The sequence below is a fragment of the Pezoporus occidentalis genome, unplaced genomic scaffold, assembly GCF_034315485.1.
Source record: "Pezoporus occidentalis ecotype Australia unplaced genomic scaffold, CSIRO_AGI_Poc_V1 ctg107, whole genome shotgun sequence".
Classification (NCBI taxonomy): Eukaryota; Metazoa; Chordata; class Aves; order Psittaciformes; family Psittacidae; genus Pezoporus; species Pezoporus occidentalis.
Window position 1 is genome coordinate 1117843 of NW_026912854.1, and position 24884 is coordinate 1142726.

The 24884-nt window shown below is 43.8% G+C and overlaps 1 protein-coding gene across 14 annotated transcripts in view; it reads left to right on the plus strand.

Annotated features, from left to right (window-relative positions):
• Window positions 1-24884, plus strand: part of ARPP21 (cAMP regulated phosphoprotein 21) — a 96411-nt gene that overhangs the window by 12898 nt on the left and 58629 nt on the right. For 5 of the 14 annotated variants that reach the window (XM_062621969.1, XM_062621960.1, XM_062622023.1 and 2 more), the window contains exons 9-12: window positions 13248-13356; window positions 15102-15203; window positions 21734-21771; window positions 23817-23876. In XM_062621969.1, the coding sequence (XP_062477953.1) occupies window positions 13248-13356; window positions 15102-15203; window positions 21734-21771; window positions 23817-23876 (309 nt within the window). The remainder of the gene's footprint in view (window positions 1-13247; window positions 13357-15101; window positions 15204-21733; window positions 21772-23816; window positions 23877-24884) is intronic. The other 9 variants (XM_062621982.1, XM_062621990.1, XM_062622043.1 and 6 more) reach the window with 5 other exon arrangements.

Below are 24884 nucleotides of genomic sequence, written 5' to 3' on the forward strand. Positions count from 1 at the left end.
AGGTTCTTTCCCATCTGCAGTGATTTGGTGGTAGGTAACTGGATCACGCGAAGCTCTCCTTGCAACGTGGTGCTTCCAGAGTGCTATTTTGATACTGCTGTAAAATAAAGCTTTGTAGAAGCAGCTCTTTCTCCTCATAACCAGAGGAGATGGCATGGTTCTTTAAACATGGCTCTGACTTGAAATAGATTGTTATGGCAGGGGGGTTGGAACTGGATGACCTTAAGGTCCTTTCCAACCCTAACTATTCTATGATTATCCTGCTTGAATAAGAGCTGATGAGGTTTTAGTATCTGCAGCAAACATTAAGCCCCACATCTGGAAGTGGCCGGTGGGATTTCATGTGTTGTGCGTTTCACTACTCACAGGGGCGATTTTGTGGGTTCAAAATCACCACCAAATCCCAGGAACGTGTTGACTCTATTAATTACTTCTTGGGCAGTACCCAGAATACCGGAGGATGTGGAGAGCTGCTGGAACGCTGTTCAGGGTGGTCATGCTGGGCTGCCAGCCTGAGCCTTGGTAGTTCGATGTGAATTTATGGAGAGCCTCCATAGACAAATGTCCTGAAGGTCTGCATTTTGACAAGGGATTTCCTCTTTATGGCATATGGTTTCCAAAGTACTTCAGCTGTACGCTGAGGAGAGGCAGGAATATTCCTGCATGCTCAAGAATTCATGAAGCCTGCACAGGCTGGGTCTTATGTGTGTGTGTGTCTGTTTGGAAAGAGCATATGGCTCTGTGGAGTCACCGAGTGGGTTGAATAAGCAGCTTGTGGCCTTTTTTCCTCTGGCTGAGCGAGAGTTCGTGTACATCCCTGCTGACACTTGCAGACCCTGCGTTGGTCCCTGCCTCCAGGCAATGAGGTGCGTTTATTCTGTTCAGCACACATCTTGCTGCCTGCAGGTACAAGGGTCGGAAGAGTGAATAGCTTTGAGATGAATGGGTGGTTGGGAAGATTTGGTAATGCTGCCTTCGAGGTGCAGTAGGCTCTGTCGAGCAGGGCATTAGAGCATTTCATTCCTTTCATCGATTTGCCATCCTAGGGCGATGTATATCCACTTCTATATACCTGCGCCTATCAAGTACCTGCTTTTCAGGGGGCTGGTATTGCAGAAAGGACTTATTGAAGAGGTTGCAGCTGGAAGTAAGGCTGTGGCTTGTCTGGCCACTCGTGCTGCTTTACAGAGAGGTAAAAATACATCAGGACCTGAGTGTCTGTGGGACTGCAACCCTGTAGCTTCTGTGGACTCTCGGTGAAGTGTCTCTTAACAGTCCACTCAGACCACAATGGCAGTTTAGCCATCTGAAGAGCATTGATGAGCTTACTCTAAGGTGCCTATTGAAATTTATTGGGATGTGTATTTTATAAGCTTTTTTTGTGAAACGAAATTTTAAAGCACAGAGATGAGCTCCACAGCCCAAATGTTTGTAACCTTTGTAAAGGGAAGTCTCTGCCCTCTCTGTCATTACAGGATAGTAGGTTTAAAAGCATTATCTTTCTGCATGATTTTTGAAATTAAGGTGAAGAAAAAGAACTTCAGTGTAATTTTTCATGGTCTCGTATCTGTAATGACAAAGGTCCTGCCTGAGTTGTCCAGCTTGTGAAATCTCAGCACCATACACGAGAGAAGCTCATCAGAAAATGAGGGAGGATTTTGCTGTTGTTGTTGCTTTGGGTTTATAGTCAAAGAGCTCAAATACAGCTTAAAACGGGCCGTCTGCTTGGTTCAGTGTGAAACTGCTCGTGTCACCATTGTAATGTATATTTGCCTGTCACCTGTGTCTGCCTGTCATCTATCTAAAGATACCCAGAAATGGAAGGGGAACTTAAGGCAGTGAAATATGATATAGGCAGAAGTTTGGAATTGAGGCAATATGTTAGATGGGGCATCATAAACTGGAGCCTGTTGATTCCTATCAAACAACTGGAAGTACTTTAGAGTTTTTTTGCAGCACTGTTCCTATTGTAATGTATATTGGTTCAGTCAGATTCATTCATCTCATTAGCTGTAGATAGGTGGAGAAATACAGGGGAAGTGTGTTTGGTGTGCTTGGTAAATGGAAAGGGGTTTCATTTAGTTGAGATCATCATCCGTGTGACAAGTATGTCTGTACCACAGCCCACGTGTGCATTCATGTACATTTTTATATCAACATGAATGACAGGGCTCATCAGAGTTGAGAAGGTGGAGTGGTGCAGTGCTGATGATATATAATGGTTGTAGTTAGACATTTTCATACATTCTGAGGGTGTAACACACCTATTATGAACTTTATACTCATCTTCAGTTATGACTAATTTTTCTTCAAGAGCATCGTGAGTTATGATCCTTGTAATATCTAATTTTCTTCCTACTCTGTTAATATGTGTTAATATAATACTGGCCCAGTCAAAAGGTTTTTCTGGTGCCATTGAGATACATCCAAAACTTTGGGCAGTACTCACATAGGATATGTATTACAAGGGCTCCTTATAAGCTCTAACTGTATCAGCAGAAGGAGGCATAGCATACACTATATCCTTTGGATAACCTCTAAGACCTTCATCGTTACTACGTGGAAGCTATATTATTCTATTTCCTCTATGGAAGGGTGGTTTGAAATGCAAGCAAAATTCTCTGGGTTTCTATTAAGCGAGTGATCTTGCTGTAGATAATTTCTATGCCAATAGAGGTGTACTGTGCCCATTTCCCCACCTTAAGATAAGGATCCTACATGCATGCCACTAACATGGCATTCACTGAACGTTGGCAGGTTCCATAAGGAATATTATCTAGAAATGTTTGTTATCCCAGGCTGAAGTGCCAAGAAGATTTCCTTGAGATGCCCACTGTTACAGCCTTTGGAGCATGCAGAAAAGTATGCCTTTCCCTTTGACTGGATCACGTATCCAGTGTCAATTCGGTTTCTTTAAGCAGCTGTTTGCTGATGGGAAAGATGGGGTGTTTTCCACACACAATTTGTAATGGCTCTTTTTCATCTAGGTATATGGTGGTGGTTACAACTTCATACCTGAACGCATGTGTCTCTTGTAAATCTCAGAGCAATTCAATGTTTGCCAGTGTTTGAAGCACAATTTTGGCTCCCTGCCTGCTGTTGTAATACAGAGCAGTTACCTGGCAAATGGTTTGCTGTATGGTACTGCATCTGCTTTTAAGCTCCTAATGCTATCCTTGATTATCATATATGTACACAGAGTAATGATCTCATGAGAGCAGAATTGCTTTTATGAGCCACATAAAGCAGGAAAACATGTGCATACCCTTATTTCTGAGTTTATCTTTTTCATTGGAGTCTTGCATTACTATTTTTCAGTGGGCTGTGGAGTCAACTCAATTCCTTTGTTCCCTATTGTAGTTCCCTCTTTCCCATCTTTACTAGAGAATGTTTGCTCCTTGACTGCTAAGAAGCAAGCAGAAACTGGGGCTATCTGTACTGGAGATAATCTGTGCTTTCCCTTTGGTTTACACTTGCTGCTGCCCAATCAGTATATGAGCATCATCTGTTACAAATGTGAAGAGAGGTATAAGGGTGCATGGTGAATGTATGCAGCTAACATGGGAAAACTGTTTAACTGGGAAGTAACACTGGAATTGTCTGAGACATTGTTCCAGTTTAAGATGAACTAACACATGACACAGCTGAGAATTTGGTAGAAATATCAATAAACCAAGAACGTATAACAGTAACTGTGAGCTTATTTCAGTCTGGGATTAAATTAGGAACATGATTAGACAAAAACACCTTTTTTCAGTGCAATAGGAATTGGGTTTAGGATGCAGGAGCCCAGTGTCCCAGTAGTCATTGATGTGATGCTTAGATGATGGCCGTTAGCTCCTACCTGCCTTTTCTTATTGGAGCCCAGAGCTGGGTAGCGCATCCCTGGATGCCGAGCAGGGGAAGGCTGTCACATCCCAAACAGAGCGGGGAACTTTCTGAGAACTGCTGCACTGCAGTGCCTTGGCTTTTTATCCCAGGAGAGAAGCACCTGATGTGGAGGAGTTGAGTTGCCTTTCTTTTACCCAGTCACATGGTGATTGGAGAAGTGATTCAGGATGCACATATGTTAATAAATGGTGGGGATTTTAGCAATATCTTGCTCTTACGCTACAGGCGTTTGTTTCAGACCTAAAGTTGCCACTGTTCTTCCAAATGCGTTGTTTGAGGTTGTGCATATTCCACGTTTCAGTGCTTGATGCTCATCTGGAAGAGATAGAGGGGTTTTTTTCCTCCCCTCCCAACCTTTATTTTTAGTGTTTATTTTCTTTAATGATACTTGCATTAGGACAGCCTTTTTTCTGAGCAAGCATTCTCTCCTTTTAGTCACATGCCTGTTTTAAATGGAAGATACAAGAGGGGAAAAAAATACTTGGTACGCTTGAAGTTGAGCCGAATTTCACAAAGCCTTGATTCCTGGCTTTGTTCTTCCTTCAATCACAGTAAGCCTTATGCTGGACCCATGGAAATGACTTACTCTGTAAATGAGATGTTAGGGTTAATGAACCAGTTCTAATAGCTCCGATATTAAATTTTCATCTAGTGTAATTTATCAGAAGTAAATTGTTTATAATTAAGGTGGACATGTTCTTTACAGCTGTTCTATACTGTAATGAAATATTAGTTAGATGTTAATCAGGATATATCTATAGTATTTCTTTTTTCTATTTCTTTATTAAATCTTTACCATCGCACCACTTAACGGTGTAAGTTTTGCTAAACCTTGAAGGTTATTGTCACCTGCTTTGAGTGCATATAGGAGGTGAGCCAGGAAGAGAATGCTATAGAATAGGAAGCAGGTAATTCAGTTGAGGGAAGCTCTTCCTTGCGTGAGTAATTAACCCATGTCTTTACATGCTCGTCTAAGCTGTAGTAGGAAAGTGCCCGTTAATCAAGATGCTGTTTGGTCATTTTATGCTTTCAAACCACTGGAGAGAGATCTGGAAATCTGCAGTGGCCCCTGTGCTCTCCTCAGCTGTGATTGTGCATCAGTAGTAGGTGAAATAACGGCTTTAAATCTGGGCATTTCAGAAATGAGGTGCTGAGAGGCAAGCAAGGGAATTTTGGAGGTGGTCCAAATGGGTTTTAGAAATGCCTTTTGCGTTGCTGTTGCCTGCCCACTGTTTAACATAGGAAATACGTGCATTAGGAATGAAAGAAGCATGGTGAGTTTTATCAAACCTTTGTATAAGCAAAGTCTCTTGTTTCTGCCGGTGGTGCCCAAGGTGAGCGCTGTCTCTGACAGTTTAACTGCTTCAGGCCACTGATTGATCAGGGGATGACTTCTGATCCACGAGTCTTCTGGTGGAGACGGGGGAAAACGCTCGTGGGCTGAAGCAGAATTAAGCACAAGAACTTGTGTTGGTCTCAAGTTGCATGCGTGGGGCATTTCAGGAGCACTCATAGTTTCTTCGTTAGCCCTTTGTCTTTGGGGAGCTGTCTTACCTTCATTGGGAGCCTTCAAATCTTGAATTCCTTCCTTTTTTCTCTCTTGTTCATTTTTGGGATTCTAAGGTAGAAGAATGTCATTTTAAATAGATCACAGCAGTTATGCAACGCTGTCATTTTCAGCCACTTGCCGAGTATGCCACATCCTTACCATCAAATATTAATGAACTGGGTAACAAACTGTGCCTCCATTGACGAGCCTCTGCTAGCTAGAAATAAATCGGTGCTGTGCAAGATGTTCAGTCTCAGCTGACACCCTGAGTATCAAGAATTCAGTCCAATCCAGGAGAGTGGGAGCAGGAGAATTGGGTCCTTCAGGTCCAGAAGTCATCTTAACTTGATCATAGGGCAGCAAAGCATTTTGAAGCTCCTAAAATGGTCTCTGTCTGGGGCATTGCACTTCAGCCCCATTGAGCAACAGAGCTGGTATCTCAGTGTGCCTTGGCCTGCTAGCTTCTCCCCCGAGTTAAGAGCTAGATTTCCATGTTCTAGCCCCAAAACACGGGGCTGAATGTTGAAGCCAGTACTCAGGCAGACTCTAAGGGGGTCAAGATACACTGTGGGTTTGCATCCATACGTTAAACTAGGATGATTTTCTGGTTTTTAAATTCAGCTTTAGAAAAGCTTATGAGGGCCAAGAGTTGTATGGTGATACCTCAACATTAGATTCTGTTCTTTAAATACTGTCTACTTTGAAAGCCTTAAGGGTAAGGCCCCTGCTTTAACCACACACAGAATAACTTGGCATGGAAGAGACTCGGTGTGCATTGACTTTTATCTGCAGCTTCACCATGGTTTTCCATCATGGGAAATGCTGCTGGTGCCAGCCCCACTAACATCGTGCTGCTGGGGGCTACTAGAGCTGAGCATCTGGAAGGGTGAGTGAGCAAGGGTGACAGGATAAACCTCACGCTCACTGAACAAAGAGCACTGGGAGGTATCGCTGCCATGCACTGTTACTGGCTCTTCAGTCCTGCCAGGCTTATCCTCAACCCCAATTTGAGGGGGAGAATCCCTGTCAAAATAGCTTGTGACTTCTCACATCCTTGTTTAGTAATAAATACAGAACATGCTTAGAGCTCAGATGCTGTTAATGAAGATACAGTCTTTAGCCAGGAACAATGTGGCATTTGGCAATTGAGAGTTTGGATTTTTTTCAGTCCTGTGGCACAGAAAAGGCAGCACCTTAAAGGAACTGTCTTGTACATGGCTGATCTTTTCTTTTTGATGGCTTTTAATGTGCTTTTATCATTGCAACAGAAGTTCTTAGTGACTCATACTGTAAAAGCAGCAATCTGTTAATGAGGCATTTACCTTCGAATGCTTGAAATGCCATCTTGAGTGGTTTTAAGTTGTGATAATATAACTGCACTGTACTTGAACAATTATCTGTATTTAAATTCCCACTCTGACTTTTTGAAACCACGTTTTAACATCCATCAGCCCCTACATCCTCGAAACCTATTTGAAGGCTGCAGTTCAGGCCCTCATTCTTGAAAAACATTATTCTGCGATAATTTAATCAAATAATTTAACGTGTAGGGCTGGAATTGTACCTTTTGTCATTGACAACGGTGATGCTTGCTTCCAAGTCCTGTGAATTCTTGAGCTCTCAGAATATATTCCCATGCCTGCATAATCAGAACAGTTGTTTGTAGTGCAGACAGCAGAGCTGTAGCCCTCAAGGTAGAGTAAAGCTAGAGTAATGCTTATGTAGATTTGCTGTGCTGCTAAATGCAAAGGCCTAGGAAAGCCTCCAGCATCAAACCAAAAAAGCACAGCAGGCAGATGTAGATACTCAGAAACTAGCAAAGCAAGAAAGGCCAGCACACTGTGGCACAGCAGGCCTTCAGAATGGAGACCGATGTGATGTTGGACTGAGCAGTAAGCTTAATTAGACAAGTGCAAATAACAAGGAAACGCCGTTAAACCATCAGAACACCTGCGTAAGAATGCCCTGAATCTTCACAACTTCCCTGAACCCTGTCAGCAGCTTTGCTGCTCTGCTCTCACCTTCCCACTGCTTTTCTGACAGCATCCTTGTGTAAGAGCATGTTGTTGCTTGCTCATTTTGTTTGGCAGACGATGGTCCTGCAGGCACCCAGGGTGTTGTTTTGCCTGTTCCTAGCCCCATTACCTTTCCTATTTTTCACTTGGTGTTGCTGTTTGTTCAGGAGAGAGGTATTCCCATGCTGTCCCATATTACATGGGCTAGATCACCATTGCATTGTAAATACTAAGTTCATCTTTTCAGGCTCTTGTCTGATCACACCGCAGGGGTCTCCACTTTTGAACTCTCTTTCCTGCCTTGCGTTCCTTTGGACTGCTGCTTCACTATTGACCTGGGGAGCTTTCGCAGGTGCCGTGCACTGCAGCACTTGCTAGGCTTTTACCTGCATCGGGCGCTGTACTGGCAAACCCATCTTTTCACACGTGGTGAGGCTGTTGCTCTCCAAAGGCATTTTGCAACAGCCTGTGCGCTACGGTGCTGTCAGAAACATACGCCTCATGATAAGGATTTATGTGCTGTATGTGTCAGCCCTGACAGTACCAGGCTCTTTGTGTGCTCTGCTCATACAGTGACTAAGTCTTCAGAACCATCACGTTCAAAGCCTGTGCTTGTCTCTTTCCATTTGTCCTTCTGGTGTGGTGTCTGTGCTTCCTCTTTCTCAGGCAGTTATTTCAGAGCTGATTAATTTACTTGAAATAAGTGAAGGTTTCCCACCCCCCCAGTATTTCATTTCTTATCTCCCGTGCAAATAGAGGTCTATAAAACCGCATTAGCTTGCTTCTAAACAGATACAAGGAAATACCTTGTTATTTCCGTAGCCCATGTCTCCTGATAGCTATTACCACCCTGCTATGTGTTACAAAAATAGGGAATTTGATTGAGGAGTGAATACCCAGTTAAGGTACTTAAGGTTTGGGTCTCTTTTTTCATTACTGCTTACAATGGTTGATTCACAATCAAAGCATTAAATGAGCATGTAATGGGGAATTCTCCTTAAAGAGTCCATGTAGAAAATAAGCCTGAGGGGCAAACTCTGTTTTCTGTCATAGAGAGATAAATTGAGAGGAGCACTACCAAAGTGAATGGAAGTAGCTCCCGTTAAAATCACCATCATGATAGTAGGGAAAAACCTTATATTGGATGTTATCAAAATCTTAACTTTCTTTTTGCTTTCTGACACACACAGATATTTTGCTGCTTACCCCAACTTTACCATTCCAAAATACAGGCTTCATTGGAAGGAATGAGCCCAGAAAAGTTGTTCTGTTTTCAGATTCTGCTTAAGGACGGACTGTAGATAGCTTTTAAGTACCTATAAAATGAGAAAGGTAAATGATAGTAGCCAACTTTAACAGAGAAAGCAGACACAGCATCTAGGAGGTACTGATGGAGCTTTGTTCTGCTATGGATTTGTTACTATGTATTTGACTCAGTGTTTGACAAGGCGACAGCATGGCTGAGGTTAAATGGGACCTGTAGAGGTCTATTGGTCCAACACCACTGCTCAAGGAGGGCCACCTAGAGCCAGTTGCTCAGGACCATCCCAAGGATGCCTCTTGTGCCAGTTCTTGATCACCTTCACTGTGAAAGGATTCCAAGCCCACAAACAAGAAACTTGATGCATATCTTGAGGTAACTGTTGTAATGATTTCCCAATACACAGATGGGGTCAAAGAGGCAAAGTGACCATTGGCTGCATGGCAAGGGATCACAAGCACTAGAAATGGCAAAGCACTATTGTCCTGAGGTTTTGCCTGGATACTCTTCCCAAGTCTGCTCCTGATACTGCAGTGAAGTATTCAGAAGTGCTCCTGAACCAGGGTAGAACAGTGGGTGGGAAGCTTAATGATGCCTGTTTCATGTGTCTGGCAACTGGGTAAACTGATCACCCACCAAAAGGCTATTTCATAATCCATCCTCTCCCTTCTGTACACTGGGAAAGAAGATGATGAGGAAGATGTTTGCAAAGATAGGGTGATGGGAGCACACTTTGCTGCGCTGACCGTGACCTGACAACTGTATGAAATATGAAATGGGTTCATACACGATCATGTTTTGGTGAAGTTGCATTTTTAGGGCACAGATGTTTTGCTTCCACACGTTATTGTTGGGCAATAAAATGTTAGATGATCAAAAATTTATATTTAATAAAACCAAAGCAAACAGAAACCCCCCAAACATTCCATCTTTTAGCCTGTGTGATTTCCCCCTCCCCATGTGTTGGTTTCTGAGCCTTTAAGGAGTAAGTTGGAAAACTGTCTGGTCTTCTCAGTGCACAAATCCTATTGACTTAGAAGGGAATTATTTCCTCCCTAAGCTTTTTCTGGAGTACCAGGGTTTGAGGTTCTCCAGTGATCCACTGATGCCAGACACGGGGGCTAAATGAGATGCTGCATCTCATAGAGGCAGGCAGCACTCTGTAAGCACGTACTGCTGTGTCTGCTTTTTTGCACATGGCTGTTAGCATGCAGAGGGATGCTCCATGTGGCCAGGGTCAATGCAGCAGTGCAGGATAGGTACTGGAGGATGTTTTGGGTGTGGTTTTGCAGAAGATTCCTTAAATAGTTTAGCATACTTGGGTTAGTGATGAGGTCTTCAGAAGTGCTCAGGGACTCTCCCAAAAGGCTATGCAAATCACATTTTTACCACTTAAAATTAAACTGAGCTGTGGTGAGGGTTTGAAGATGCAGATTAGGTAATGGTATACCCAGTGGGGTAATAGTGAATATTCTCCTCATTTTACACTGAGTTGTAATTATAATTGTAAACTGTGTTTTAACTTGAGTTAGATCTTTATTTATGCCAGTACTGAAGATAAGCATGATAAATTCACTCCCTTACATGCATGAGCACAGTTTGGTGGGTTGTGCAGACTCTGCTAACGGTAGTATCAGGGCAGAAAAGCTCAGAAGAGCAGTAAATGTGATTATTATTAATTTAGGACTCACATGAGATAAATTCACTGTATCTGCTGTACTACTGTAATGATGTACTGTATTAGTACATTGACAGTGTACTGCATCTTACACAAAGTTACCTGGTGGTTTCTTCCATTTTCAAGCAATTGATTCACCTGCAAATTCATAAACCGATGCAGCAGATTTCCCTGGGACAACCAGAATGTCTGTGCTTCCTTTTAGCAAATGCATTGTATGGTTACAGGGAACTTGAAAGCTGTGAATGTGGAGCTTGCACTGACTTCCGTCAGAGAGCTAGACACAAACCTTTACAGATTCAACCTCTTCTCTACCTAAATGATGAGAGCATTTGGTTCCACTTAATGGTTTTAAGCTATTTGCCATCTGCATCCTACTAATAATACATTTGTTGCTATAGATCTTAAAAAAGGCAGTAAAAAGTATTGAAGAAAAGAGCACAAATGTGTGTAAACATCGCTATTCTTTATAAGAAGTTGCATTTATTTCAACTGACATTTAAGGGAGGCCTTCCTGAAGTTATTTGTTGCTATGCATCTTATTCCTCACCTGAGAGTTATCCCTCAGGCTTTGTATCCTTATTAACCGAGCTTGTCTTGATAACTACAGCCTCATTGGCAGTGGTGACCCGGAACTGCAGGGACAATGGGGAGGGCAGGACCTTCTCATGGTGGTGGTGTTACCACGATGCTCGGTAACACTCTGCACCTTTCCAGAGCCTCTGCCCAAGCAAACTTCTTTTCCCAACTGGACATTAATCACCACCTGATTAATTTTATTCACAGGCACATACAGGATCATTAGTTGAGGCTTGTGCCTTGTTCTTGTGCTTCTCCTTTTGCCTGCTGTCAAGTGGAAACATCTTATAAATAGTAAATGAAGTGGAAATGGGATTTAAAAGTTAAAGTAACTCCATGAAGTATTAAAGCTGTGTTGCTGTGTAACTAAGTTAGGGGAGACATTTTCCCAAATTGCTTTTTCAAGCTTTTTTTTCTCTAATTTTTGATGACTTTTTTTTTCCCTCTCTGCACGTTAAAATCCCAGTAGTTTATTGCACTTGGCATACAGTGTATTAGATGCTCAGCACATAGTTCACAGCTATAGATTTATGCACTGATAGTATAATTGCAGAAATTGTGCTTGTGCTTCAGGATGCAAACCTCAGCTGGTGCTGAGGAAATGTCAAAAATCATCCACTGAGTTCGAGAGCTGTGTGGAGAGCCGTGTTTCATTTGGCTTGCTCAAAGGAAGGCTAGTAGGGCATCTGGACGGTCTTTCCTGCGTTGGGCTCTGTACCTGTTAGCACCTACAGATGATGGACAAAGGTTTCCTGAATGCTCCGAATCCTTGGAAATGGGGCTGGTTTGTTCTGTCACTTTGTCAGAAGAAAGCAAATTGTGAGCAGAAGTGGGAGTCCCTCAAATTCACACAGAAAGAGGGGCGGGAGAGCTTCTGTCTCTCAGTGTGGTATTTCTACCAGTTCATTACAAATGTTTTCTGCACATCTGACAATGAATTGGAATGGACTGTAATTAGGGTGTGAATATGCGCTGTGTTGTGATTTCACATCAATTGCGAATTAGTTAAGTGCAAATCTGAATGCTTTGACAACAAAATGGTGGCTGATTTACAGATCTGGTCGGATTTTTCCTTTCTGAAATAAGACAAAGCAGAGGGCTTTGAGGCTTTGCAGAGGGCTTTTATTTACAAAGGCACTGATGTCTGTAAATTCCACCCTTTGATTTCTTCACATTTGGTCCATTAATGTCAGGGGATGTTTTGTGCCTTGTTTATGTAGGTCTGTAGACAAGAGCATCTGCCGCCAGGACTGCTGTTAGCAGCTCCTTCAGCGCAGAGGACAGAGTTTGTGTTCCCTGATAGGAACCTCACAGCACGACACAGGGTATTACTGCTTTTAAAAACCAGCCTGTGCCTTGGCAGCCCCTCAGTTGGTTGAGAGCAATGTTTGAATCCCAGCTCAACTCTCGAGGCCCCTGGTCTGCTTCTTGGCATCGTTGGGGCTTAAAACGTGACAGGTTTGGCTCTGGGGGTGGTGCAGACAGGAGTGGTATTTATTGACAGCCACAAAGCATTGGCAGTGACCAGCTTGGTGACAACAGATACTTCTTAAAACTTGCTTTTCTGTGCCAGGTTAGGTGCCGTGAGGTGCTGCGTTTTGCACAATGTGAGAATGTGGAACCAGCATCCCGGCATCTTCCGAACCTGACACGCTTCAACCTCTTAAGCAGTGGGGTTTGGCTTAAAATCAAGTGGATAAATGAATGAATGTCTGGATGGGTTTAACTCAGTGAACTGTTTGATACTCTGTGATTGTTCTGGAGTGTTCTCTTTGCTTCATGGTGATAATAGTTGTTTAAGCAATACGCCATCAGTCCCTCCCATTACCGGTTGTGTTTATTAGAAGTGAGGGAACTTTAGGGTTTGTGTTAAGATTTCTCTCCGGTTTTCCTTACTTTCAAAGGTGGACAGGCTTCCCTTGCAGCAGTGTTGCTGGAGGCCACAGCTACCGAAGGAAGCAAATTAACATGCAGTATGTTAATTTGTTTTCCCTGTCCTTCAGTCGCAGTGAGGAGAGTCTAAATATTTCAGTGACCGAGACTTTGGATTCCTGCTCCTTGCTACACAACAACAACAAAAGCTATTTATAGCAATAACAGTTAGCAGCGATACAGCAGCCTCAGACAGCGACAGGCAGCGTCTCACCATGACCGCGACTGTTAACTGCTTTTGCACTGAATGCCTCTGTGAAAACAAAAGAGCACTGAGAAATAAAGGTCAAAGCGAAACCAAAAGAAAGATTTTTTTATTGCTATGTTTTACTTTGCTGGCAGACCAGAGCAAAGGTTTTCTGAACATTTAAAAGATGAAAAAGGTGAAGAATCCCAGAAGCGATTTATCTTGAAGCGAGATAACTCTAGTATTGATAAAGAAGACAATCAGGTTGGTTCTCGGTTCGAGAGTTGCTGCAATTTGTTCTGTTTTCGAAGGTGGGCTGACTGATGTTATTGTTGTTCTTTTGTTGTTGCTCTCCTCCTCCCCTGCTCCCTTCCCGCCTCCTTTGGCATCCGTACCATGGGTAGCACTGAGCCCTGGCGTGGCCGCTTCAGCCGTGGCAGTGTGTGGGTTTGCATGGGTGGTTTGCTTGGCGCAGGATGTGCTGCATGCCAAAGGGATGGGGGAATGCCGGCGGCTCCGGGCTCTGTGGAAGGCTGTGTCAGTCGCGTTTCCCAATGTCTCGCCTAACTATGGCAGTCGTGCCGCTCCCTGCAGCTTCCTCCTTCTGTGGTACCCATGCAGAGATGGATTTCAGTAAGGACTGATGAGAAACTGATGCAGCCCAAAAAAAGGAGAGAGGAACTAAACTCAAATCAAAATCCCCCAAACAAACGTGATGGTGAGGCCAGGCTCATTTGAAAAAAACCAACAAACCCATCCTAAATTAAGCTTTGACCCAAAATCAAGCAGTTTCACCTTTTCGTTCCCTCCCTCCTCCCGTGCTCTCGCCACCTTTTACTGTCTGTGTAACTTAACTTGCTTGTTGTGCATGTACTGTGGCAGACGTTCCCCTCTGTGTTGCCTGTGCTATAACACACCCTTACCTGAGGTGAGCCTGATGAGTAGGGGAGTGCCAGGGAGATGAGTGTGTTTGTGCTGCCTGGAAAAGCGGGTGCTGGGCTGTTCCCATCCAGTGCAAGCTGCCTATGTGGAATATATTAACCCAAAGAACCAATCAAAAAGGGTTTCTTACGTGTATTGCTTTTATGAGAGAAGTCTCACAGGTAAGAAGACAGCCTCTGCTTTCTTTGCTTAGGTTGTGCTGGTGGAGGGAGCTGCCATTGAGTCTCTCATTGCCACGCTCCATGTTTTCAGCAAAGGACTGATTTTTGTTTTCCTTTTTCCTTTCTATTTTTAACTTTTCCCCTTGACTTCCAGTGGTCCAGAGCAGCCTCGCCAGTTGTGCTGCATCCTGTGAAAGCAAACCCCAAGCGTTTTTAGGGTACGGCGAATATGGGCATCAGCCAAAGGAAAGCAACATGACCTCTCTCACGGGGAGCTGGGGTGCAGGGGGAGAAGGAGCAGTGTTGAAACCCAATTGCCAACCAAGTGTTTCTTGCTGAGGGTCCTTCTCTCCCACGGCACAGCCATTTCCTGAGAGGCACAGGCTTTTTGCCCTTCTTTTCCCAACGAGACTGAAGCTGAGGGTTCCTTGCCGTGCGGAAACGGTTGGGAGTGCTGTGCCAAATATCTGGGACTTCTCCTTGTTACACATAGGCTTTGGTGGGTTTCTTCTAGGGTTTGCAGTTTAGCTCTTCCAGCCTAGTTTCCCCTCTTCCCTTCCTTGATCCCACAGATTGCAAGCGTTGCCTGTGCTCCTGCTCCTTGTGGCAGTAGGAGAGCTGAGAAATCTTAGTGGTCGAAGGCACTTAGGCTTGGGGCGAGAACACCCAGTTTTAGGATGGTGGGTCCACCCAAGCCATGCAGGAAGCCTTGTTTTGGCCACCTGGCTGTGTGGACTGGAAGCCCTGGGTGCCCATCCTCGCAGGGTGCTCCGTGCAGGGACTACAGCTACTGTTTCCATGCTTCGTTTGTTTGAGTGAACATTTATTATTCTCAGCTGACAGTTACTTAACGGCAGTTTCTAACAGCTCAACTTATATAATCCTCCTGGTTTTCTTTCTGCTCAGCAAAACAGAATTCTTCCATTTAGAGATGACAGACGAAGTAAATCAATTGAAGAGAGAGAAGAGGAGTATCAGAGAGTGAGGGAGAGAATATTTGCACAAGATGTGAGTAGTTGTTTTAATTGCCTCTTTAGTGCCATACCTTCGCCGGTAGTCAGACAGTCTTGCCCCCCTCCAACACCAACACTGCAGCAGGACCTGCCCTGTGGGGCTGGAGGAGACAGGGAAGGGAGATTGGTGCAGAGGGTCTGAGAGGAGCTTGAGATATGTGGAGGTTGGCTTCTGGAGAAGGAGGTGATGATGAGCGGTGCAGGGAGAAGGGTAGAGGAAAGATCAGGCCCAGCATGTTGTCTGGGGAGTGCCTATCCCGTTTCTTTGACTGTTCATGTTCGTGTGGTCTAGGTTTCCTTCTGTTTGCCTTCTCTTTTGACAGGCAGAGCAGTGATTTAAATGGACACTCTCAATAAAGCAAGGCCATAAAGCAAGGCCAGGTTGGCTGTTGGATGGGGCTCTAGCAACCTGGTCTAGTGGAAGGTGTCCCTGCTCATGGCAGGGGGTTGGAACTGGGTGAGCTCTAAGGTCCCTTCCAAGCCAAACCAGTCTGGGATTCTATGATGTTTGTTTCAAGCTGGATCAGATTTTCTAAGTGTCCTTTTGCATGGGTTTGTTTCTTTGGACCAGTGCTGTAGCACTACAACACTAAGAACAAAGATAAGCCAGAGGTTAAACATGGAGTTGCATGGGGTTTTTATTTAAATGACCAGTTAAGGGGCCATGTTTCTGCCATCAGAGAGTCACATTATTGATTTTGTTTTGAAAGGAATACAGTGAAACAGGCATTCTAATTCCTGCCCTTACCAAACAAATCAGAACATGCACAAGAAGCTATATTGCTAGAGAGAGGAAAACATTTAAATGTGGAACATCTGTGAGCAATACCTCCTGTTCCTGAAAAGGGAAGAAAATCATAGTTTGCTGTAATGTTGTAATGATGGGGTCCTAAAAGGGAAAAAAAACCTTATCATTTTACTGTTTCAGCGGGAGCTCTGCCGCTTAGAGGAATATGGGGATAAACCTGATTAAAACTGTTCCTGAAAATCATATTTGGCAGTGTCCATTTAAATTAAAGCTGTTCGTAGTTGCAGGTCTAATAGTATTGGTTTAGATATCCTTTTCTTTTGCTCTGGTTTTGGAGTGGCACGTGTCCGAGTTCTTTAGCAGAATACATTGCATTGTGTTAAGGTGTGCGTTGTCTGACGTGCGATAAGTAAGCTTGCTGTTTAATAAGTAGCTTGCCCCATCAGAATGGTTTTAGCCTCATTTTTTCTTCCTTGGCTGAGACAATTCCAGTAAAAGCAGAGGCCCTTCAGTTTGTGTTTTGCTTTCAGCACGGGGCTCTGATGTATATATACTGTCACAGTATACATGGTAGAGTTAACTGGGTAGTTCAAGGGCTGTAAAAGCCTTTTTGTAATAAGCTAGAAGCAGCAACTTTCCTGTAGGAAACAGGTTGCAGAGGAGCTTGTGCAAACCCAAGAAATCTTTGGGTTTTAAAGCAGACTTCAAACGAGGCAAAAGGTTGTTTAAAAATGCCAGATGGACAGTTGTTGCCCATACAGTGTAGTTTCTCTCCTAAGCAGCAGCTAGACATGCCAGGCTGGGAAACGGAGGTGGCTAGAACAGTGCTGAAACTCGCTCCACAACGTGAGTGCTGCTGGTTTTATCTTTAGATACTTGAGTTTTAAAGACGGGAGAGCAGTGAGCATTTTCATTGTCTACAGTAGGAGGTCGTTGTGGTCCATTGGGTTGGTATCTCCAAGTGGCAAGACCTAAATAACAGTGTGGTTTGTGGCAAGCATGTCAAGCGCACTGGGAGTGAGCACTTTTAAAGATCAGCACTGTTAGATATCTCTCCCTCTCTCTCTCATATCCACTCATTGAGCTCTCTCTCTGCTATTGCAGGTGTCAGTGAACATCGTAGGGCGATGAATTGCAGCAAGTTATATGAATACTATTAGGAACATATGTCTCAGCTGAGCTGGTTTGAGTGGAGCACTCCCAGATATGCGGTGGTTTTTAAGAGGATGACAGTGGTTGTGGTGGTGGCTTTGTCAGCTTTAGGAAAGAGCGCAATGGCTTCCTATTATAGGTAGCCACTTACTGCATGTAAGGCTTTTTATAGTTGTAAGCCCCTCTGCAATAATTAATCATTCCAGTTCTCCCCAGGTTCCTCTGAGGTAGGTACCTAAGCTTTGTCATCCTGCAAATTATATATGTAGGAAGAGAGGCAAAGAGGGATCAATTACGTGGCATTTTTATTACCTCCATACTGTTTACACTGCCGTAGCCAAGCCTTGATCAGTGCCTTGCTTATGAACCTTAGCAAATGGATTGTAGATATTTCACTTCTAATTAGAGGATGCATGAAGAGAGCTTGCATGAGAGGTCTCCAAAGGGTAACCACAAAGGTCAAGAATACTGCTGTAACATGTTGCACGCAGCCTCCCCTCTCTAAACATGTTCAAGATAGCCAAAACTCCTTGGATTAACGTTATCAGCCCCGGAGTCAGATCCCTGATAAAATTCAGGAGGAAGAGGCACTCTGAGTATGGCCACAAAACCTTCTGTGCATGTTTCAAGTGCTGTGAGAAATGTCTTACCCCGGACCCCACGTCCCAGCCAACAGAAGGCTTGCTTGTCCTGCCTTTGAGTTTGCAGCCCTCGAGTGCATCACACAGCTTCCTTTCCGAGTGGGGAGGTTTTAGCAAAATAAATACGTTCATGAATAATGCCATCATTATGATAGTCCTTATGATGATTAGTCTGATATTAGTTTAAATTACGCTTCCTGGCAAGCTTTCCATCTGCTGTGTTGGCTATCATAAATTCTGATAAGGGGGGCTGGAGGCTTTAATGACTCCTGTCGTGTAGAGTCGTAACAAGCGGCAGGGATCGAGAAGCATGTTAATGGGATATCTTAATAAAAGATTTGGTGAAGAAATAAATAGTTAATAAACGCAATCATTCCAGCTTATTGAAATAAGGTCTACAACACGCACCTCCAGCTTTTCAGGCGCTAATAGTAAAGCAGCACTACATGAGCTCTGTTATGCTCAAAGCTGTTTTCAAGGGTTTCTTTTTTATGTCACAAAGCCTACAACCTTCCTTCTTAAAACACGTTTTTTATTGGAAACTTCGTTTTACAACAGTTCATGAATTTTACAACTAAGTGCGCTGGAACAGAGGAGGTGGAGTACCTGGGTCTTTGCAAAGGAGAAGCTTCTTGTCTGAACTGCTTTAGTTGCTTTGAGCAGGTTGAAAAGTAATTGTCCAAGAAAGACAAAGAACGATCTGAAGGAATAAAAGGTAGATGTTCTTTCCCTCTCTGATAAGTCAAGTTGTAGATTTAACTGAAAATCCCAAATGCGTGTGTAAATGATACACTGCGTTTGGCTTTTAAGCAAGCAGAAAATTGATTCTAAAGACTAGCAATTGGATTATGTGGGGGGAATGTCATTCTTCAAGGTTAACACAGCGCATAACCTCATGAGCCAGAATCACGTAAGGATCATCCACTGGTCATAATTCTATTCTCAAGTCATCATTGTGTATTCACTGAAAAATGACCATGTTTTATAACTTGCACAAACGCTGGAATTGCCCATGGCGCGCATGGGATGTGTTAAAGGGAATACACCATGCTTTTTCCTTTGTCTTGTTAATTGTAATGGCTGGTTTTGATTTAGGAGTGTATTCTGAAGAGCCAGATCCTTAAGACAAAATAATCATGACTCCTCTTCTTAAGAAACCACTGAGGATCTTTATCATGCTCTGATTAAAGAGTTTCAAGAAAGAAATATTTGAAAACATGGCTTCAGCCTTTCCTATCCTTCTAGTAGGAAAAGGTTAGGAAGAAGAAGGTTTAAAATGAATAGAAACAAAACAAAGACATGCCTTGTGTTGGGTACCAGAAACCTATAGGTACTAAAACCCCCTCGCTACTGTACAGAGCCTTTGCTTGTGGTTGCAGAGCAAGCAATAAGCATTAGTCGGAAGCCTGAGATCCATCACATCTTGTTAACTGATGTGAAAATGATTACCTGATGGTATCCAGAGCAGGATATTCCTGCATGTTAATAGTTATCTGTGTTGGTTAACGTCATTAAAACTAAGAGCAGCAACCCCCAGTATACCTAATGCCCTGGCAGAGCTGATGCACCTTTTCCAGTGGAGACTTTAAAAGGTTTTAGGAAACTGGAAGAGTGAAATACTCATCTCATAAATGACAGTCATCCAGAGCACCCGAATGGAAACCGTGCCTGCAGAGGCCTCCAGGGAGGTGAATTTGTAGGTCATCTTGCAAAACTCTGTTCCTTTTGTAGGTTTGTTTCCAGTGTCTTTGAGTATCCAAGAGCCAAGCGTTTGAAGAATGTTTTTTGACTCCAGCTCTCATGCTGGCTACTTAAGCTTTCCTGGTGCTTTAAATTGAGCTCTGTTGATGCTATGGATCAGGAAAGCGAGTCCTGACCTTGTAGTAGCTCAGTTGCTACCCAGAGCTGCTTAGCTAGCTGATATTTAACTGTAAGAATAACATAATAAAGAAGTGCCTGTCTTCTCTGCCTCACACCTGTACAGAAATATAGTTTCCAGGGATGGTGTGGCCCTGTGCCATCAGCATTACTCAGGAAGACAAATGGAGTTATTACAGGCACTGTCTTTAAGTCTGTAATGCAGTTGATAGTGATACCCATTGAGATAGTGAAAAGGGAGCAGACCTCTCCCCTTGCTTGATTGAAGTATAAACCCTAGATATTTATCCTGCTGGTGCCCCAATCCCTATAAAACCTTGGCAAAGAAATCCAGACAGGTGCGTGCCCCTTTGCTTTTGTGACTTTGTGGGAACACAGACCAGTACTCTGGTCTAACGAGAGATTACTTGCTTGTCCTTGAAGAGTAGCTATAGTGCTGCTTTGGAAATGTGACAGCTGTGAAGTCAATGCACAAGTGTCCATCATGAACCTCAAAGTGAAGGCAGCCCCACAGTTGAGGCTGTAGAAGCCCACGGGGTGATTTTGCTGTGCTCATAGGTACTTAAAGTATGCTGAAGTCTGCACAGCCACCTTTGTTCATGAACCCTTGTGAGTAAGGTACATAAAGGGAGAGAAGAGGCAGAGTCGTAGTTGTACAAAGGATTCCAGTGGTTTTAGAGGGAATAGATTGTGTCTCCTCTCGGACTGGGGTGAAACCCTAGGTCTGCTGTTGATGGTGGGAATTTGATCCCTGGGAACGAAGAACTTGCTCCTCGCATCTTAAGGCTTTGTGCTAAGGAGAGACGCACTCGCCACAGATGCTGCCCAGAGCCTTGCATGTTTACTAGGGGTGCAGGGTGGGAGCTCAGCTGGGAAGCCCACTGAGCTGTCAGATGTTCCCTGGTGTGGATCTGGACATGGGGAATTACAGCTTTAATGAGAAACCACATTTCCTTCTCGGAGCTGATTCCCTCCTTATGTGAAGAGATGGGATGGCACTGGCTGTGGTGCCAAGGGGAAACTTTGCCCATCATCTGCTGAGCCCTGGGAATGAGCTTCTGGTGTTGGCTGGTGCTGAGTAGGTCATTAGCTCGCCCTTTCTGAAACAGAAACATTCCTAATCCTTGCATATCCCACACCATTAAAATTTGACACAGCTAATGATGGCATTGTATTATTCTTCCAGCTGAGTCCTGCTGTTACAGAAGTAAAGGGCATGATCTCTGGTGCCCTCCTCCCTTTTGTTTAAAATCAGTGCAAGTACTGATTGTTCTTTCTTCTCTACATCACAGAGATATAATCCAGTGACAGCTACGAGGCACTTTGTGTAGTGAACATGAAATAGGAGGGGAATGAAAAAATCAAAGAGGGAGAATTATTCATGGGAAATTGAGCACAGCTTCATTTCTCCAAATAAAAAACCAAGTAATGCTAAAAGAGTTACGCAGTTGCCCATAGGATTTATTTCTTCCGAGCCCTTCACCTTCCACAGGATCAAATTCCTCCAGCAGAGAACTTGTTTGGAATAGGCTATTATTGATGTTAATATTATTACTAACGTGATTATCACCATTTTGTAGCTCAATGTGGGTACGACTGTTTCCTCTCCAGCTGTAAAATGTGAAAGCACACAGTATTTTCAGTACTGCAGTATCTTCTCTCCCTTTGAAGAGCTTTGTCAGTTCTGCATGCTTTCCTGTTTGTCCTTCCTACCTGCGGCTCTGTGCTCTTCTGCAGTCTCCTTTTGAGGTGGTAGGGCAGACCACTGGAGCCTCATTACGTAGGAAAAGCCTTTTTTCCCCTTTGAATTGCCAGTACTTTGCACACCCCACCTTCTTCTGATCTCAGGAGTGAGCAGGTTCAGTTTGTTTCCAAACTGAGACCCCTCGTTGGCAATGTGTTGTAATGCATGGAGTTTATTTTATTGGCCTGACCTTATTCTTGACCTTTTTTCCCCCACCCCTCTTGTCTTCTGCAAATGCAAATGATGCATGATTTGAAATCCCCTTAAGCCTGAACAGGGGAGGTAATTCTAAACTCAAGGAAAGAATTGGGACAGCAGAGCATATCTAGAACGTCTGATACAATGCCTTTTTTATTTTTCAGTCAGTTTGCTCCCAGGAAAACCTTTTTGTGGAAAACAGGTAAAAAAATAGCTTGCTTTTTTTTTTTTTTTTAATGTTAAATTTAGTTGTTTCTTCTATTATTTTCTCTCTCTCTAGTTCTAGAGTTGTTAATGTGAAGACTGAGCGTATTTGTAATCCGTGTTATCTGCAGTGATTTTTGGGCTGTAAGAGCGGGAGGGAAAGAGATTGCCTTGCAGATTGTATCTGAGCAGATAAGGAGCTACTGCTGCTTTCCCAAGACGGGGTGTTCTGGTTTAGAAAGCAGGTTGTGGGAGGGAGGGGGGAGCCCACCTAAGGTTTCATCTCCAATGCCCACTCTATCTCTGGAGTGCTTTTAGCATTTAACTCACTGATCTTTAAAAAGCACTCTGGCTGATGGTGTGTATGAACCATCGTGCTTGTGTTTCTGCTGTTTAACCTGTTCTCCTGTGGGGCTGAGCAGCAGCACTGATTTCATCTCGTGCTCTTGGAGGTTGCCAAATGCCCCAGACCTGCTTTCCTGCTGCGTTGTAGTAATTATGTAGTAATGAAATGCTGACACCTGACACGCAGTTCCTTCGCATGACTGTGTGGTGGTTCTTATGGATGGGGTTTTTCATTATAATAAATCCACCTAAAGGGAAGAAGAAACTGTTTAAGATCCACAAAATGTGAAGTATTGGGTCCGTGGCAGCCATAAATTAGCTTAACTGCGTTGAAAAGCTTGGAAATTGTGCACCTTTATGGCAAGTAAGGATTTTAACCAAAACACTGGGATTTTTGCTGGCGAGAGTTTGAGCAGTGCTAGCCCAGGTCTGCCCTGTGCAGGTTTTAAAGCTGCTTAGCATCCCCTTTGCAGAAAGGGGGGTTATCTTTTATAGTATTTCTATCTCTGTCCATCCTTACATCTGTCAGATGCATTTATGGATGAGGCTGTTCTCACAGAAATGACTCCACAATAATGGTATAAACCAGCTTTTCCGATGGACAGTCCTGTAAGTGGAATGAGGGAAGGCCCTCAGGAGGTAACGGCCACTATCCTCCAACCAACTCCTGTTCTGAGAGCCAAAGCTATTTCCTCAGCTGCTGCTTCTGTATCATGACTATGGAAATATGTTTTATCAAAACTGGAACAAAGGAAACCAAAAAGTAAAAGGCAGATGCTCCCATAAGCCTCCTTTTCCCGTTCTGGAGAGACTGGGACAGGAAGCATGATGCAGTTATTCCCATTCCCATGTCAGTATGGAAAGTGCTCGGGTACTGCACTGCTGAGGGTAAGGTGGGGACCTTTATGGGATGAACCAGGAACTTCCTAGCCAGCCCTCCACCGGTTTATGCATTCCATCCCACGCCTGCCTGCAGGAGAATGTAGCCAGTCCTGCTGTTTGCATGTGGTTCCTCTTGCTTGAACCTGAGAGCTGGTGTGAGGATGCATACCCGGCGGAGAGCAGTAAAAGGCCAGGATGGAAACTGGGCTGCTGTTACTGCCTGCCCTCTCCTTGTCAAGAGGGATTCTTCAACTGTATTCCTCAGAACACCGCTTTTTCTTGCTGCATGCCTTACAGCCTTTGGCCAGGTGAAGCACTTACATGTGTACTTGGCTCCATGCACGTGAGCAGCCTTGCTGATTTGCTGTGTTGGAAGCGGGGTATGTGTTTAAGTGCTTTGCCTTTCTTTTTCATCAGAGAACCTGAGCACTTCTCTGAGCTGCAGAGGTTTCCAAGTGACTTAGGAAGTGCTTAAGATGATAAATGCACAGTTTTGCTGGTTTGCATTTTTTTATGTTCTTATTGGGTGATAGTTTAATGAATTGTGTTTTGGATGCAGGTGTATGGTTTCTTGGCTTCTGAGCATTACCTTGCTCAGTAACAGGGTATGTTAAATGGCCTTCAGCCTCCCTGGCTGACACGTCTGTGTTCAGTTCACTGTGCACGCTTACGGGGCGTGCAGTTTTAGCCTCGGTTGTTTAAGCTATGAATCTAGCACAAGTTGGAAGATGATGCTAGAAATGAAATACAGCTTTACAGATAAGATCAATTTGAATTGCCATGTCTGTTACCGTAATCTTTCTTTTCGTTTTTCAGTAGGCTGTTGGAAGACAATAGCATATGCAATGATACCCATAAGAAAAGACAGCTTTTTAGGTTTGTATGGCTTTATTTAATATTCAATTCCCAGTAACTCTCACTCATGATTCTGTGTCCTCGCCGAGGGAGGCTCGCACAGGTGGGGGTATGTCAGTTTGCTGGATGGAAAGAAGAATGGACAACAGAAATCTGACCCACGCTCCGTGAATGGGGAGCTCACAACGAGACCCTTTCCTTGGATTTTACAGGTCTTTGGCTCAGGAGCCATATGGGATTTTCAGCTGCTTGGCTGCCACAGTCTGGGGGTGACCGTGACTGGTGGAAGTTCATTTTGCTCTAGTCTATACAGCAGGCACGTTGCACAGACCAGTGCCCAGACTGACCTTTCTTCCTTTCATTGGTTTATTAAAAGCTGAAATAGAAGCAAGAAATTCCCTTCTCTAAAGCAGCAGTGTTTTGAAATGCTTTCTCTGTGAACTTTGTACTCCAAACTCAATTCCTTCTGCCCAGAGAACATTCAGATGTGTCCTGTATCCCAAATTGTGCCCCAAGCCACAGGGAGTTAGCAGGAGTCAGTCCATGTTTTCATGGAGAACTCATGCCGGCCACAGATAGCAGGCAGAAAAACTCTTCTCCATGCGTTTTTGGGCTAGCCTTGGTGATCTGAGAGTCTTGGATTGAGTGTGCAGGATTAAGGAGCCATCTTATGCGCAGACACTCTTAATAACCCGTATCTGCTTGGGTTTGGGGAACAGAAAGGAATTTTGTGTAAGCCCAAACCACTGACAGCTGGGATACAGAAGCATTCTGTTTCTCTTTTCCACTAGGATCTAAGGGCATTGTTAATTTCTAAGCACAAGAAGGACAGTCTGGAAATAATATACTTTGGTTTGGGTTTTTTTTTTATTTTCCAGTGAAATTTTGAAGACAATTTATTTAAAAAAGATTTTTCCTTTATTTTTTTGTGTTGCTGCTTTTGTGCTGTTTCTCTTCCCCACTGTCTGGGTCTAGCAAAGGTCACCAGGTTAATACTGCTGATCCCATCTGTGACGGGCTCTGGTCACA